General features: G+C 40.8%; 2 protein-coding genes across 2 annotated transcripts; both read left to right on the forward strand.

The window, feature by feature from the left end:
- The first annotated feature begins 678 nt into the window (after window positions 1-678).
- AFMID (arylformamidase) lies at window positions 679-8,729 on the forward strand. The gene is made up of 11 exons (XM_063293320.1): window positions 679-866; window positions 3,645-3,735; window positions 4,474-4,578; window positions 5,001-5,049; window positions 5,224-5,309; window positions 5,386-5,458; window positions 5,661-5,758; window positions 5,912-5,990; window positions 6,578-6,710; window positions 7,686-7,790; window positions 8,460-8,729. The coding sequence occupies exons 1-11, from the start codon at window positions 837-839 to the stop codon at window positions 8,487-8,489; spliced, it is 879 nt and encodes a 292-aa protein (XP_063149390.1). The 5' UTR covers window positions 679-836; the 3' UTR covers window positions 8,490-8,729.
- A 2,160-nt stretch (window positions 8,730-10,889) lies between these two features.
- Window positions 10,890-16,722, forward strand: BIRC5 (baculoviral IAP repeat containing 5). Its single transcript, XM_063296530.1, has 4 exons — window positions 10,890-11,028; window positions 14,201-14,310; window positions 15,525-15,642; window positions 16,464-16,722. The coding sequence occupies exons 1-4, from the start codon at window positions 10,906-10,908 to the stop codon at window positions 16,545-16,547; spliced, it is 435 nt and encodes a 144-aa protein (XP_063152600.1). The 5' UTR covers window positions 10,890-10,905; the 3' UTR covers window positions 16,548-16,722.
- Window positions 16,723-17,269: the final 547 nt, after the last annotated feature.

Consider the following 17,269-nt stretch of genomic DNA (forward strand, 5'->3'; position numbering starts at 1 on the left):
TTCTATACATAAGATATATATCTTTCTTTACATAGGTTTTGCTATGTGATATATTCATTTGTTTATACTGGCAGGAACCAGCCTTTATAAATGGCATTTCTATCTTTTCTATACAATCTTTCCTTACTGTAAACAATATTCCAACAGTATATTAAAGCAAATTAAAAAATTAAAATAGTTTTGCAGGTTGAATAAAGTCCTTTGGGTATGTAAATGTTCTGCCTGTATTAATAATGCATGGGTGCAGTCAGAACTAAAAGTGGATGTATGCTGAATAAAAACTTTTCTAAAACAGCGTTTATTTTTAGAAGCTGATTGGCCCTCTCTCACTTATCTCTGCTTAAAACCACTGTTAAATTTTAGCTTATTTGCCAATGACTCATTTTCAGCATACCTACTGTTATGAAGGCACGGCAGAACAATTTGCATACAAGACACAGAGATCAGATTAAAACTAACTAGAAAAACTGGGGTGGGGGAGAGATAACATTGCCTAACTAAGACAATTTCTTCCCCCAAATTAGTGCGCTTGAATATTGCAGCAACAAGGAAGGCAGTGAGCAGAGTTTACTCAGTGTCTCTGTTCTACAGTGAACATGACAGCAAATAAACAGTTGCTCTCAGTACAGTCCCAATGCAGATATGAGCAATGAGTACAGCTGATGTATCAGGAATTGCTGAGGTATGTCAGAGCAGGGCATAGGCCAGGGAGGAACACCTGATCTGGTCTGTGCTTTTTGTCAGAGGCTATATTGGATCACATGTTCTGGTCACTTTGTTTACCCTAAGCCCAGGGTCGCCAGGAGAAGAAATATAGCCACATCTTAGCCATTGCTATGAGAAAGTGGCAGGAAATGACAAAGGAGGTATGGCTGTAGAGCTTGTGTGTGTATGATTGTGGAAGGGAGGGAAGAGAGATTTTCAGTGTTTGTTTTACGTGGGTGGATCTTACAGTTACAAAAAAAGATTTAGGAGTTTCCAGAATGGGGAGAGGAGAGGAACAAGAAATGACTCACCCCAGGGGAGTTATTAATCTGCTTGAAAGTTTAGTTTCCTCACTACCTGAGGCTGCTCTTGGGCCCTGCCACAAAGATTATGCCCAGCACAAAAGTGAAGCCCAGAAGGTTTAACCAGCTCCCTTTGTGGCAAGAATATTGGCGCAGTCTGCAATGCAACTGCCCTTGCAGTGTAAAATGCTTCCATGGCTCTTTAGGGCTTTGGAGTCCTTGGTGCTCTCTGAGCCTTGTTGTTTTCTTGCAGATGTTTCATTGCCAGGCTAGGCAACATCTTCAGTGCAAAGAGGGAGTGGGCCTTGCTCTCAGTTTATATACTGTGGCTTGCCCTGCTTGTGTTGGTAGGGGTGTTGTTCTCTCCTTGGGAGTTCTTTGATTGGGCTGTTGTTTGCTGCTTGGTTGATTACCTGAGTTAATAGTTCCTTGATTAGGGTGTATTGTGCTGTTTGATGGTTCATCCCACATATAATATAGCTAAAGAGCTTACAAAGAAACTCAGACACCTCACAGAGGAGAGTGAACATTCGATCAACTCCCCACTACAGTGCTTCCAGAAAATAAAAAACATAAAAATAGAAGATGAGATCATGGTATCATTCGTTGTTACAGCTCTTTTCACATCCATAGACCCAGCAGTAGCGAAAGAATCTATGGCAGCAGTTCTGTGCAACACACCTGACCTAGCCAAATACACCAAAATAGAAATACCCAGGATAATGGACCTCATCAACCTCTGCCTTACAACCTACTTTCAGTTTGATGGAGAAATATACCAACAGATCAAAGGAACACCCATGGGATCACCAATTTCAGGACTTATAGCAGAGAACGTAATGCAGCATCTGGAAAGGATAGCACTCCCACACATGCAACCCAAAGTATGGATCCAGTATGTAGATGACACTTTTGTCATAATACAAAATAAACAACTGGAAGAAACCCACAAAACCATCAATAACATCTTTAATGGAATAAAATTCACAAGGGAGGAAGAAAACAACAACTCACTACCATTGCTGGACATCCTCATCAGTAGAGGAAATGATGGTAAGTTAGAAACACAAGTCTACAGGAAAGCTACCCACACCAACCAAGTGCTCCACTACCAAAGTAACAATCCAACCTCCCACAAGAGAAGCTATGTAAGAACATTATTCAGACGAGCAATTACACACTGCAGCAACCCAGAACACCTGTAAAAAGAAAAAGAACATCTGCACAGCATCTTCCAACAAAATGGACACCCGCTCAACTTCATCAAAAACTGCCTCACCACCCAACCCACTACAACCCAACCAATGGAGACTATGAAAAGGATAACACTGCCATACATCAGAAACATCTCAGAAACCACCAACAGACTGTTACAACCACATGGCATCACCATAGCACATAAACCAACTAAAACTCTTCAAAACATATTAAGCAACCCAAAAGACCCAATAGCCCAAGAAGAAAAAACGAGTTATTTACAACATACAATGCAAAGACTGTAACAGCCACTATGTAGGACAGACAAGCAGAAGACTAGCAGAGCGCATCCACAAACACCAACTAGCAGTCAGAAGACATGATGAAAACTCCTTAGTCTCACAACACATGGACAGACTCAACCATAGTTTCAACTGGGAAACTGTGAGCATCCTAAACCAAGCCAAATCCAAAAAACGCCAGAGAATTCCTGGAAGCCTGGCACTCAGACAAAGCAGCCATCAACAGACACATAGAGGTAAACAACATTTACATACCATTCAGAAGAGACAATAGAAAAGCCAAAAGACCAGTACACTCCCTTGCCAGCAGTCAACACCCAGATATGCAAAAATCAACACTAGGATTAACACCAGATGAGCCATCAAACAGCACAATACACCCTAATCAAGGAACTATAACTCAGGCAATCAACCAAGCAGCAAACAACAACCCAATCAAAGAACTCCCAAGGAGAGAACAACACCCCTACCAACACAAGCAGGGCAAGCCACAGTATATAAACTGAGAGCAAGGCCTACTCCCTCTTTGCACTAAAGATGTTGCCTAGTCTGGCAATGAAACGTCTGCAAGAAAACAACAAGGCTCAGAGAGCACCAAGGACTCCAAAGTTCAACCCTGAGCTACAAATATTTGCTTCTTTAGGGCTTCTCAGAGGACCAATCCATGCCTCCTCCTGCTCTTGGCTCTTCTGCAACATACTGCAGTTTTGTATCCAGGTTCAGAGAAGAGGCAAGAGTGGTAGAAAGGAGACTTGCTCAACCGAGTATTCAGATCAATGTTATTAGTCTTAAGGCTAAGAGAATTCTAGGGAATAAATGGTATGTGACTGGAAGGGTGCATATTACTATTAGGAAAATATTACTGTGATGCACACACACATAAGCACTCACAAAATATTAAATTTAAGGTTAACTTAATTAACCCATGGCAAATAAATCAGCAAGGCATTTTGAACATGCAGGGGGAGGGGTCCACAGGTGCAGCAATTCATGTAGGCACCTTCTTGCCTCTCTCTCGCAGGTAGCTACCCACTTTCTCTTAGTTGAGGTTAGTATCATTTCAATCTGCAAGTATTTCTGAAACTGTCCATATTCTGTATTGATGCCATTGCATTTGTGCTGTTTTCTTTCCATGCAGGAGCTGGAGTCTCAGTATTCCCCTAGCAGGTGGTCTCCACGGCTGGATAAGGATGCGGTGATTGAGGCTCACATAAAAGCAGTGACTGAAGGTACGGGCTACCCTAGAGGCAGCATAATGGGGTTAGCAGAAAGACTGCCTTCCTGTAGACCACCCAGTACCTCTGGCTGCTGGCTTTATTGCCAAAATATACTAGAGGGCCTGAGTCTGCTCCAGGCAACATGCATGCTTTTATGAACACAGGATTACATTGCTAGGATTAGTTATGTCATGGCAGGGGTACCCTTGCTTTGTAAACTCTGACTGTATGTATTTATTGATCTATCTATCAAATTTGAATGCTGCTGTGATCACAGGACTCTTGCTTGATCATAAGACAAAGAACTACCATAAAACAAAGCAGCATAAAAATAAAGCAAAGAAAGCCCAAAACACAACAGATGGCAACAAGCCCTCCAGAAAAGCTCAAATTTCAGCTTTTTCCAGAAGATGGAAAATGTTGAAATAAATTGGTGGGTATGGCATTTCTAATGAGAAGGCCACACAGATCTATAGACAACCCATCCCCTGGTATGGGAAGAAAAACATATTCTGGGAATAGCTGGACAGGACTGGGGGAAAAAAAACCCTCCAATAAAGAGGAGACCTCCTTCCTTCAAAGCTGTATCAAAGGGGAGAGCCCTCTGATTTCCCAGGAAGCAAACAGAATGGCATGCAGTTGTGACTCTACAGATACAGTGACCTCTGGAACTTCTTAGGAGGGTAGTCCAAAAATGTTTTGGAAGGATGGTTGCTGCATTTCTTGGTGTTTTCTTCCAATACCCTGCAGGTACTCAAAATGCCCACACATTCACCCAGACTCTGCTGAATGTCCCCTATGGCTCCAGTGAGGGAGAGAAACTGGATGTGTATCTTCCTAAAAAGCATGTTGAAAGTAAGAGTACAAGGGGGTCTCTGAAAGGAGTAGGATAGGGAAATAGGAAAATGGAGGGTTTAAAAGTCTGGCTGTAGGTAGATAAGTAAGGAAATGGCCTTGAAGAAGGTAGCTGTTAGGTAAACCTCAGCTCTGAAAGGGAGGAGGGGGTGAGGAAGAAACTCAAGATTGCCCCGTCTTGATTCTTTTGATATAAGAGGTGAGAGAGGGAGTTTCTGTCAGGCTTTCAATATTCTCTTATTACTGTATACCCTGCAACACGAGAATTCCAGAAGTCCTTGTGGTGTCAATATCCTGACCTGGTCTACCTCCAAGGGCTGATACTATGTATGAGAGACAAGACAAACAAAGAAAGGGAGGGGTGGTACATTTGGGGAAAGTTACAGGAGACATGCTTTTGGTCACTTGTTATCCCATTTCAGCCTTTCCTCTGGTTCTCTATATTCATGGTGGCTACTGGCAAAGCTTGAGGTGAGTTGTACTGGAGGCTGCTATGGTCCATGTCTTCTGATTGCTGGACCTCAGTGGGTGGCACCCTGCCTAGGAGAACCACTTTTTTTGACCAATGTGTTGCCTGGCCTGAGGGGGGATATAGATGGGGGGCATTCACTGGTATAAACAACTGACATTGCTCTTTCTGTCTAGCAAAGATGTTTCTGGCTTTGCTGCATGCCCCCTAGTGAACCAAGGCATTACCTTGGCTGCAGTTGGCTATGATGTGGCTCCAAAAGGTATGTTACGGTGGCACAGATATTTTTTCCACCCTGCTCTCCTCTGACTAACCATGACATTTTGCTCTCCGCACAGGCCAGCTGGAGGTGATGGTCGAGCAGGTGCGGCGTAGTGTGGCTTTTGCAGTTCAGCAATACACAGGGATCAGGTAGGAAAGGCTATGAAAGTTGCATGGGCAATAAACATGTAACCTTGAGAAAGAGAAGCTTGGGGTCCACTGATAACCTGCCCAAATCCAGAACTCAGCTCAGTAGATTTTGGGCGTTTGACTCCTCAGCCAATTTTCCTTTCTCTGTCCCAGTCAGCACCTCTTCTTTGCTCATTGTAAATATGTCTCCTTTTTCTTGTAGTGGTGTCTACCTGCTTGGGCACTCGGCAGGAGCCCACCTGGCAGCCATGGTGCTCTCCACAGATTGGACCAAATTTGGTGTTGAGCCAAACATCAAAGGTATTGTCTGGGAGAAATTCATCCCATTTTCTCTCTCTCTCTCTCTTTTTTTTTGCCTCATGGTTTCCTCAGTTTTTCTTGCTTGAACATCATGCACTTCTGGAATATCAGACCAAACTGTAATCCAGTGTGGATTTTTATTTTTCACCCTAGGTGCCTTTTTGGTGAGTGGCATTTATGACTTGGAGCCCATCACACACACCTATGTTAATGATCTAGTGCGCATGAGCTGGTAAGGAACATTCCTAGAATAGAACTGTTTAATTTGGGCAGAGCAGAAAAACTATAGTGGGTCTCTTGCAATTGCCAATTCTTCAGGTTGGCTTCTAGTAGGAAGTACTGTTAGATGAACAGGTAGATCTGCAGTAATTTATATAATCTATCTTAATAACCCTTTAACTTCCTGGGTGATCTGTACAGGGAGAGACAAGTATAAGACCAAATAATTTAAATCTCTGATTGGTTGAATATCTTTGATTTAGAACTTTTCTCTTTATCGCCTTCTGTGCACTCTATGTATGTATGCATATATACCTTGCTTCTTAGCTTCTTGTCTCCTCCATTTGCATACCACAATGCCTTTTCAGCCTATGTGCATAAATACTATATCCCAAACACAGTAGACATATTCCCACATGAAGATTTTCTGAATCCATGGACTTTGTTCTCTCATTTGCATCCAGTGGAATAAATGCATTCAAACTAGAGTTATATGTAGAAAGGGTTATTTTTTTGCCTCATTCATAGGCCTGCTCATCTGTCAAAGTCTGCCTTCTTTTCATCACTGCACCATCTCAACAGTGTGTTTTCTTTCTTCAGTGCAGTGGCCCAACAGAATAGCCCTGTGTGGTGTGTGCCAAAGGTGAAAGGCAAGAAAGCTTGCCAGATACTCATTGCGGTAGCCCAACACGACCCACCTGAGTTCCACAGACAGTCTCAGGAGTATTGTCAGGTATATTGGCTATATACAAGCATGGAATGTAGGGATTCAATGACCAGAGAAAGCGGTTTAAAAAAAATCTGTGCATGCCCTTTTGTGTCAGGAAAACTGGCAACAACCACGCTTAGCCAGAGTTGCACTCTAGTTTCTTTATTGTTCCTACCATATACAGAATCTTGCCAGACTAAAGGTACCCTAACTGATCCAGACTAAAGGTACCCTAACTCTGGGACTCTAAGGCTGGGCTAGCCTAACTTTCTTTGTTGGCCTCTCAGTGCTCTCTGTGCTGTGAGAATGTTTATCTCCCTGGAAAGCACTCTCTCCTCCCTCAGCAACGAGATCCATCACATCACCCCACTCCTCAGGGAGACATTCCATCACATCGGTATGGAAATACGTGTGCCTGAACAAACATGCAAGTGTTTTGATCCTTCAGAAATATTTCATGCGGGCTTAAACAAGTATGAACGGAATTACATCTTCTTCTGCCAGTCCTTTTAAGAGGCATAACTAATAATTTTAACTGCTTTTATTTAACTTTTAATTGTTTTTTTAGTGATCTTGAATGCCCAGTGTGAAATAATAGAGGATAAATCAAAGTATTTACAAGTGCATGTAAAATGTGTACTCACATGTATATATCTAAAAGACTAAAAATGGATATTTGGACCAGATTTTTTCTGTTTGGAGAGAGGTGCCCAAGGAGTTGTCAAATGAATCCCTTACATTGTGACACTTCAGCTTCCCCAAGTAGACAAATAGATCTGAAAGTGTTAGCCTCACCCACGTCACAAAAGTTTGTTTGTTGGTTTTTGTTTTTCTTAAATACATATTCTCCTATCCTGAGATCTGCCCACTCTACATTATTATTGCTGCTGTTATTTTGATTTATCTTCTGCCTTTCTACCTGTTGGGAACTTAGGGCAAAAGCACTTGTAACTCCCATGATGAGAGCAGTTTGTTGACATTCCTGTTGTTTCACCACAGGCTCTTCGTACAGCAGGTTGGAGGGTCTCCGTGCTAGACCTTGGAGAGACAGATCATTTTGATGTCATTGAGCAGCTCTCCCAGGAGAACTATCTCCTCACACAGGTATAGTGTTTAAGAGATTGGTAGTAAAAATGACAGCATTCGGGAATAGGTTGGATTGAACCTGTGCTATAAACTATGCCTCAGACAGGGCCTGACATTTATAGTTCAGTAAGTAATTTGTTACTCACAGAGAACTGAAAATTGTAGTTTCTGTATCCCTCTTTGAATCCAGTTAAAATTATGGATAGATCCAGCCCTTCAAGGATTGAAGAAATGGGCCAACCTAGAAGCAGGCTAGAAATGGAATAAGCAGGGAGGTTTCCACACAATGCCCAAGCATGAGCATTACGGACCTACAACAGGATCCCATCTTATTAGGGAACATAAAGCACACTTATTCCTGCATGAAGGTGGATGTGGCTGGTCACATGGGCTTTTTCTGTCCACATCTGTCCCCTGTTTCAGTGGAAAGCTAATTAGGAAGCCAAAATACATTCAGTTGGCCATTTTGAACAATACGGATTATGCACGTGTCTCCAAAGTGCAACCTGACCTTCTGCTTTGTGGAGTTTGTCAAGTCCATTTTGTAAAACACAGCAAAGAAGCCTATACTCACAGGCTCATTGCAAGCGCACATTGACTCAATGATGTGGCAGCTGATTCAATGGGAACTCATCACTCTTGCAAGAAGAAAAGAACTAAATCTCTGCTTATTTCTTGGTGTTCCAGGTGATTTTGAACATGATTTCAAGTGGCTGAAGCCAGGAATGAAACAACAGCTGTCTGCCTGCTGTCCCCTTCTCCACTGCCTTTCCATTGTGCTCTTTTAGGTCAGACAAGGAGTGAACTTCCTGCCCCTTTCCTTTCTCAGCTGCAGATGCATTGGGACCAGAGATCTGCACATGAAACTTCGAAACAGCCCTCTTCTGCTCCCACACTGTGACTTCTATTATGGCATGAGAGATGAAAACATTAAATAAAACCAGAGCCTGAACTGCATCTTTACTGTAGCTATAAATCATTTGGCCCACAGGATACAGCTTGGAAATGAATCTGTGAGATTCAGGAAAGACAAAATTGCTGCATAAATTACCATTTTATTTCACTTAGTCTCAAAATGCAGGTGAGTTTTCTTCCCTTTGAATAGCAATTGCATATTTGATGTTCTGGGTGCATAAAGCCGCCATATTCAGAGTAGTAAAACTATGAGTTAACTCAGTGGTATCTGTTCTGATTGGCAGCAGCTCCCTGTGCATGTGAGGGCTACATACGCCTTCAAAAAAAGAGAAAGGAATCATCCAGCCCATTTTCCTCCTACCTCAAAGCAATTTTTGTTGGAAAATTACTGTGGCTAATTTCCAGCTTAGTTTGCACCCAGCATAATCTTAGTTAATCCCTACAGCTAGATCAGAGCAAGGACATAGCCACTCAGTTCAGCTAGCAGAAAATATAGTTGATGTCTATGTATTAAACATTAGCAAAGATCAGAAAGAGTTAACTGGCAAAAGTGTGATAAAAAGGCAGGCAAGAGCAGGGAGAGAGAAAACATCAAGAATTTACATTTACAACTGGACCTCAAAACTGCAATTCAGGGCATGCTAACCAAAGAACAATGCAACTGTAGGAAAAAAAATTATAAATTGCATAGAGTTAGCCTGGGCAATGAGCTTCTTATGTACTTTTCTTTAAATATCATTTCTATTTTTGCTGTACTTTGTGCTCACTCTCCCTGGCAAATCATATAATTTGAAAAAAAGTAAAATGTTGCTTTATTTTAAAAAGAAAGATGTGAGATCCATGTGGTTCCTTATGGGTCCTCATGATTTGTGTATGGGTTCCACCTGAGAGCATTGTCAAAACCCAGATCGCAGCTGTCTGCAAAGAATCACAGTTCCAATTCTTTTTCATCCTGTTATAGCCACATTTTCTGCCATTCTTGCCTAAAAATAATTGAATAGGAGACTTTTAAAACTCATTCTATTCATAAGGAAGTGATCTGTTTTAATGGTACTTTCAGATGGATCCTATGTACAATTGGGAGGATTCAAAAGGACCTGCATCTTAGATCCATGTTTTTGCACTGTATCTCTGCTACAAATGTTTCAGCCCATGGCTTGCTTGCTTGCATGTAAAAAATATGGTTCTGTGAAGATCTATGCCATAGACCTATTATTTTTTCCATATTGGCAGTAAAAAATGGTAGATCAGTGGTTGTTATGGGTACTTTTGTACAAATAGATCTGATCTGTTTGATGGCAATTTCAGATGGATCCCATTTGGATCCTGAGGATCCAGCTGAATCTGACAGTCAGCAAGTTCCTTTTTAGAGCATTGCCAAGGGGAAAAAAATCTTTAAACTTATCTATGTTTATATATGCACTCAAAAATGACTTCTATCATGTTCAGTAAGTGTTAAAAAGATTCCCTCCAGGTGAATTAGGGGAACCACAAGTAATTTTCTGGACCACAATACAGTATGAAAGAGGGTTATGATTGACTTCTCTATACAGTAGTCCTTTTCAACTTCTTAGGCTAGCCTACAGCTAGGGGATTTCCTGGTCCAATAACTAACCATACCCAACCCTGGTTAACTTTTTACCCAGTTGAGTCAAGGTCAGCGAGGTGCTGCCATCTACTGCAGCTTCATCGGCATTTACCCAGACCAATGCTGAATAACAGACCAAAAACCGACTTGTTTGTATTTAAGGGGCCACAAAAATCTTCGCTCTTATTGCTGCAAAAAACAGAAAACGGTCTCCCTTTGAATATTAATTGTATAGTACATTATACAATTATATAATGTACTGTATAGATTGTTTCTTTGGACCTCTGCCATTATTACACCGCATATAAAAGAGTTTGAAATGACAACTTGGAGATCTTGCTTTGTTTTACCATTTTGGTACAACAGATCAATAAGGTTCTACAGAGCCATTTTTAAAAGGTGCTGTTGAGATAAAAGTGTTTTTGTTTAATTGTAAAACAAAGATCGCTTGCGCTGATTGCGATCGTAGGAAGAACTACGCTTCCCAGCACGCTCGGCGCTCGTCGGGCGTGGCACCGGGCGTCCGTCTTCAACGTCGGTGCTTCTGAGCGTATTTCCCGTCGTGCCTTGCACGGCCGTTGTGTTTTATTTCTTTATTTCCCCCCTTTCCCGCTGTGGTTTGAAACTGCCATGTCTCCCGGTGAGTCGAGCCTGCAGGTCCCTCCGGGTCTCGAGCTGTACCTGAAGGAGAACCGTCTCGCCACGTTCACCCAGTGGCCCTTCGTCTCCGACTGCTCCTGCACTCCGGACAGGGTGAGGGGCTCGTTTCTCCCAAGCCGTGATGGCCCTCTTCTCACGTTCTGGCGGGGGCCTTTTCTTCCTTGAAATTGAGTCCCTTTCTGTTGAACAGGTGACTCCCAAGCACAACTGCAGGGGTTACTAGCCTGCTTAGCTCACAAAAGACAAGTTTCGCGCTCAGAAGAGGGTTTATTTTTTTTAAAAAAGGGATAAAAGCACCATAGGTTGCAAGGCTTTCCTTCTCTCGGGTGCCCCGCTCCCCCCTCCCTCCTCCAAGAAGGCTAGGCCAGGCTTTAGCAGACTGATGTGATCGGCCAGTTGGTTGAAACTGTCTCCTATAAGTCCTCCAGCCAGCGTCTTGATTTGAGCCTGGCAAACAAATGGCAACAAGGGCAAGCCTCTTTCTTTGTTCACTTGATATGCCAAGCAACTCTGGCTGACTTATACGTGTTCAAAACATCACAGTACATTAAAATGCCCTCCCTCTGGGTCCAGGCACCCATCTCATAGGACATCCTGGTCCAACACCTGGGGGAAGAACTAGTTCTTAATATGGGGGAGGGTGCAATCCTTTTATGCTGCACAAATTAATTGCCCAGATGTGCTATATTTTTCTTTCAAAAAGCTCTTCAAGGGGAGCTTTGCCTGGAGCAGTGGTTCTCAAAGCCTGGTCTGGGGACCCCTGGGGTCCCAGAGCCCTTTCAAGAGGTCTGCAAAGTCAAATTCTTTAAAATTTCTCAGTTTTAATTTCTAATACAGTAAATGTTGGGTTATAACCCACATAAACCAAAGCTCTTTGGGGTCCTCCATCCTTTTTAAAAATATAAAGGAGTCTTGAGACCAAAATGTTGGAGAACCACTGGCCTAGAGCATGTTGCCATGTTCCAGGTGTAATTTAACCTTGGTATGGGTAACTGATGCCAGATTGGACCAGCTCCAGTAACATCACTTGCAGTGCACTCCTTGCTGCTGCTGCCAAGTAAACATTCAGGGACAGTGCAGCAGCAAAGAGCTCCAAGTCCTGGAACTGAGAAGGAGGAGAAGATACCACATTCCAGATCAAGGATAAATTTGAATCCTTAAATTGAGTTTTCTGCTAGCTGTCAGACTATGTAATCTGCCTGGTTTAATCTCAGTTTGTTCACTGCTATCCAGCCCAGTATGTAATTTAAACAATATTCAACTATAGTGACTTCTTCCTTGGCATTAGTTGGCAAAGGAAGAGCTAAGCTTCAACTTCATATCTGTGATTCTTCATTCCCAAATTCTAAATTACTTTTCCTGGAGACTGCATGGAACATTATGGGCCAAAGATTATGATTACCAAAAGGATTTGCCTTGTCCCATTATCCAGATGCAGGTTCAGAATCAGTGTAATGTTGTACCCCAAGACCTAACCCTGCCAAATAGTTTAGAGAAATGCCATTGTCGATAATTTCATAGATTACTGAGTGGTCCAAAAGGATAAATAGAGCTGCGCTCGTTCTATCCAATTTCTGTTGAGGTTACACAGCAAGGTAACCAAAGCAGACTCAGTTCCATCATCCTGGCTGTCTTAACCAAGATGGTATCTCCCAGATGTATATATAGAAGATGAGAGTTATAGTCCAACTCTGTGTTAAGGTGAAGGATGCCTTAGATTTCTATGCCAGCATTCTGACAGGTATAGCAGAGAGAGCTCAGAACAGCAATTTTGAAAACTGAAGTATGTGCCTTTTTCTCCAGCTTTTTCTCTTGCTAAAAATAATTTTACAAGATAGCAGCCTGACTTAAAAAAAGAAGCGTATTCTAATCTACCTATTTTGTTGAACTTAAAATAGCACTCCTTTTCAGACTGTCAATAAATCCTGAGTAGGAAAGGATCGACACAATTCTGATCTCCATATGCAGTAAATTATATCAAGTTTTTAACACTGACGTATTTAATATATGTCCTAAACAATGGTGATATCTGATCACTGCGCTATATTAATTTATTATGGTATTACTTAAACTGGAATTATTTTCTTATAACTAGGTTTTGCATCTCTTTATACTGCTTTTTACACTGTCTTTTTAATGAATGTAGGGAATGTTTCTAAAATATAAAGACCATTTCTTGCAATCAGCACATTTAACAATAAAAGTGAAATGATATTATTTTTTAGATAAAAAGAAAATCTGGTAGGTATTGGGCAGATACAGCAGTTTATTTTAATTAGGTGAACATGATTAACATGAAATTCATATGATTGGTTGGTTCCAAATATTCTTGCTTGAGAAAGGATCAGATTGATACTTTTTAAAATGGTAAAGCTCCTTCCCCACTCTTGTGAATAAGTACTATTTATAGGTAATTCTTGCTGTATGCACTTCCTACTTTTTATCTCCTTCTCAAATAAATCGTCACCACTGACAAATATATAACATTTCTCTGTCAGCTGCATGCATATGATGAGGTGGACCATAGTCTATGAAAGCTTATGCTGTAATATTGTTAGTCTTTAAGCGACCACAATATTTTTTCTGTTTTTACTGCTATAGACTTAATATAAGTAGCTAACTTTGATTAATTTTAGAAATTATAGGTCTAAAATGTTTATATAGCCATATTTAATTAATGTTAACCTGAAAGCCAGTGTGGTATAGTGGTTAAGATGCTGGATTTGGAGTGATGAGACCCAGGTTCTAGTCTTCCCCTAGAAGACTAGACTCCTCAAAAAACATCAATCTACCAACTGTACGGGACCAGTATGGTTGATTATGGTCCATAATCTTCAGAGAAGAGGCCTTCATCCTTTTGTGAATTAATACAGGCTAATAATAATGTTGACTTAGTTATTATATGTTAGAGTATATGTCTAACATATAATAACTAAGTGTACTCGTAGTGCTTTAAATCTATTTTACTTACCTTGCTTCCATGCAATGATTTGAAGGTCTTTTATGCCTGTTTGTATTAGCTAATCTTAGAGACCTGAAATAGGAACAATACAAACTATAGCATTACCATTCTTTTCCCATTGTTATCATATATTTGTCAAAGGTAGGGAGCAGGAGTTAGAGCCAAGGAGACCTGCAGTGAAATCATTTTTCAACTACAGCCCTTCCAGTTCAGAAATATGATGTATAACCTGAAATGTATAACTTGGTTGAACATTTTTTTCTCATTTATTTTGTTCTCTCTTTTCCCCCTTTCCCAATTCAGATGGCAGAAGCTGGATTCATTCACTGTCCTAGTGAGAATGCTCCTGATGTGGCACAATGTTTCATATGCTTTAAAGAATTAGAGGGATGGGAACCTGATGATGACCCTATGTGAGTACTTTGGAATTGTTACCCTAAGACTTGAAATGATACCAAATGAGTTTGGGGAAAGGTAGCTCAACAAATATACTCTGGCAATCTTGCAAACATTATATTCCACTGGTATGATTAAGGATGATAGAGACAAATACAGAATTGTAGTATAAGGTATTAGTAATTTATGGTGTTACCCATGATTTCTTTTTGCATAATGCTGTTGGGTTAAAGCTGTGTCAAAGCAAAGTAAGGCACTTGTCAAAGGCAGGGTCCACTTATCGTTTGGCATTAGTTGTGTGGCTGACAGTAATTGTTACGTGATCAGCTAGCAGTATGCAGTCAGTACAGCTGGCTTCCGTTTTTGAGAAACCTGTTTTTTAAGCCTGCATCTACCATCTGCAAGTTTTTTCCCCCTCTTTCACTGAGGGGGGAGGGTGGGAACCTGGGATCTTGACTATGAACTAATGCAGTCCAGAAGCCTCCAGAATGTCAGGGGGAATGTCAGGAGCTATGGGAGGGACTCTGGGGTCTCAGCCACTGATTTCATCCAGTTCATAGAGGGGAGCCTGAGAAATGTTCCAGTCCTCTGACCCCCACCCTTGACATATAGAATACCCTTCCATGTTAGCTTGCAAGCCTCTTCCAAAAGTGTTACACGTTTTACCCAGTTGTAAAGTTAGGTTTTATGGCTATGGCAGTATGTCAGTGGCATGGGAAGATTGTTATTTTGTTTTATTGTTCTTTTCCTCTCAAGTCTAGAGCAGAGTACAAAAAATAATAAAGACAGTAAAAGTGGTTCCCCGCATACAAAAGATAATGAGAGAAGAACAATTAAAACAGTTCATTTAAAAAGGTAGTCTGGTCCTAGAGCAGTTATTATTTGACAAATGCATAAGTACAAGACAAGACAGATTGGAGGGCAGCCATATACACCCTGAGAGAGAATTCCATAATCTGGGTACCATTGCTGGGAAGGCCCTATTTCTAGCTCCAGTGTTGCAAGTCAGAGTTTCCAATGGGACCCAGAGCAGAGCTGCCCCACCTGACATATGTGCAGGTTTGGGGGAAAGTGATTGTTTAATAGTAAGTTGATGGAGAAAAAGTTTGTGTGCAGGGGGGCATGGGATCCAAATTAGGGTGGCACTCCTCACATTTAGTATGCTTACTAATTACTTCAACTGCCGTTTAAAATCCGTTACATGTTTATGACTTGTCCTTCAAATTTCTAGGGAAGAGCACCGTAAGCACTCCCCCAATTGTGCATTTCTTGCTCTCCAGAAAGATGTTTGTGACATGACAGTACAGGAATTTATGAGACTTCGTAGAGAGAGGATGAACAACTTGATTGTGAGTATAACTTTCAAGGAACCATTAACTTAGCCTGAGTACTCTTATCACTCTGAAGGAGTTTGGTAGCACTGTTTCAGTGAGCTACTGCTCATTGTATCAGGTGCACTGTGCCAAAATTGATATAAGAATTACATTGGGACAAGGCACGGGGTGGGGGGAGAAAGGAGGGGAAGACAGATGCAGGTTACATGTAATATAGATTATAAGTACCTTATTGCATAACAACTGTGTTGTATTAAAAGCCTACTGTATTTGTTGAGACTTCCTGAGATAACTTGAAACCTTTTCACATATGTGAGTTCAGCAATTTCTGATTCAGCTGTGCTGGCAAAGTTTCTTTTTTCCAAAAATGGCTACTTGGAGATCTGTAACGGAGGGTCCTGTGAGGTTGAAATGCTCTAATATTACTTCGTCCTTGTTCTGAAGAAGTGAGCTATAATAAAACTTGCTAGTCTGAAAAGATGCTACAAGACTCCTCCTGATTTTTGGCTACCATAAACTAATGTGGCTTTCCTCCTACAATGCCTCCTCAATATCACTCTGCTTTCCCTATTGTGTCACAAAGGTCATAAGATACTTTATATGGCTACATAGTCTTCTGTCCATAAAAGTCCCTTGGATTTGAAAGTTAGGTTTATTGGCTAATTTAGCTACAACGCATAGGCCAGTCTGTTACTGGCTGATTTCTATCTCAAAGTGATTTGTCTAGGTACATTTCTCTTACTTTATCAGCATAATATTCCCTGTATAGTTTTTTTCCTATAACTCAAGAGCTGCCTATTTATTAATAGGAATATGCTTTTTTAATTTTCTTCTAGGAAAAAGAAGTTAACCAGAAAATTAACGAGATGGAAAACTATGCTGATCGTATCCGTAGTCAAATAGACTTGTTGCGTTCATAAACTCTGTATATGCCATTGGATGATGTGGGTTTACTCCTTATTGACTGTCTAAATAGAATTAAGCAGAGTCAGAAGTTGAATTGCTCAATGTCTGCTATTCAAGTTTTTTTTTACAGTTTCTTCTTGTGGAATTTCTTCTGATGTATTTCTGAATAAATATTGCTTTTTAAAAAATATTATGTTTTAATAGCTTCCTGGGCAAGCCTGTTTGAAAGCCCTTTTGTTTTCCCAGCATTGCCTGCAAACATTGCTCTCAAGAGCTTAATGAAGTTCTGACCCATTCTTGAAACTAGGAGTAAATTGAGAAGAGCAGGTATTAAGCTGCCTTCTTAGGAAGGTGCTTTATTGTGATTTTTGTTCTCTGGAACAGTCATTCTCTTATAACTCATCAGTTATAAAAGCCTTCTTAGAGACATAGTAGACAGCCAATAGTGAGGTATTGAATTATAATAGTATTTAGTAGATGTTCCTAGCTTAAAACCTTAAAGGGATTATTACTGTTCTTTATTCATAAGTGATCTAGAGGGATATAATGAAAAATAACCAAATTTTGTTCTGAATAGTTAATCAAAAACAGATTTTGCATTGACTCCAGAACATCTCAGGGGATTGTCTGCTGACCCATAGCATGGCAGATAGATCTGGTATAAACTAAAAAAAAATGTTAGGAGTAACTCCAGACTTCCTATTAGATGCTAAATTTGCTTTGCTTAGAAGAGAAA

The sequence above is a fragment of the Candoia aspera genome, chromosome 2, assembly GCF_035149785.1.
Source record: "Candoia aspera isolate rCanAsp1 chromosome 2, rCanAsp1.hap2, whole genome shotgun sequence".
NCBI lineage: Eukaryota > Metazoa > Chordata > Lepidosauria > Squamata > Boidae > Candoia > Candoia aspera.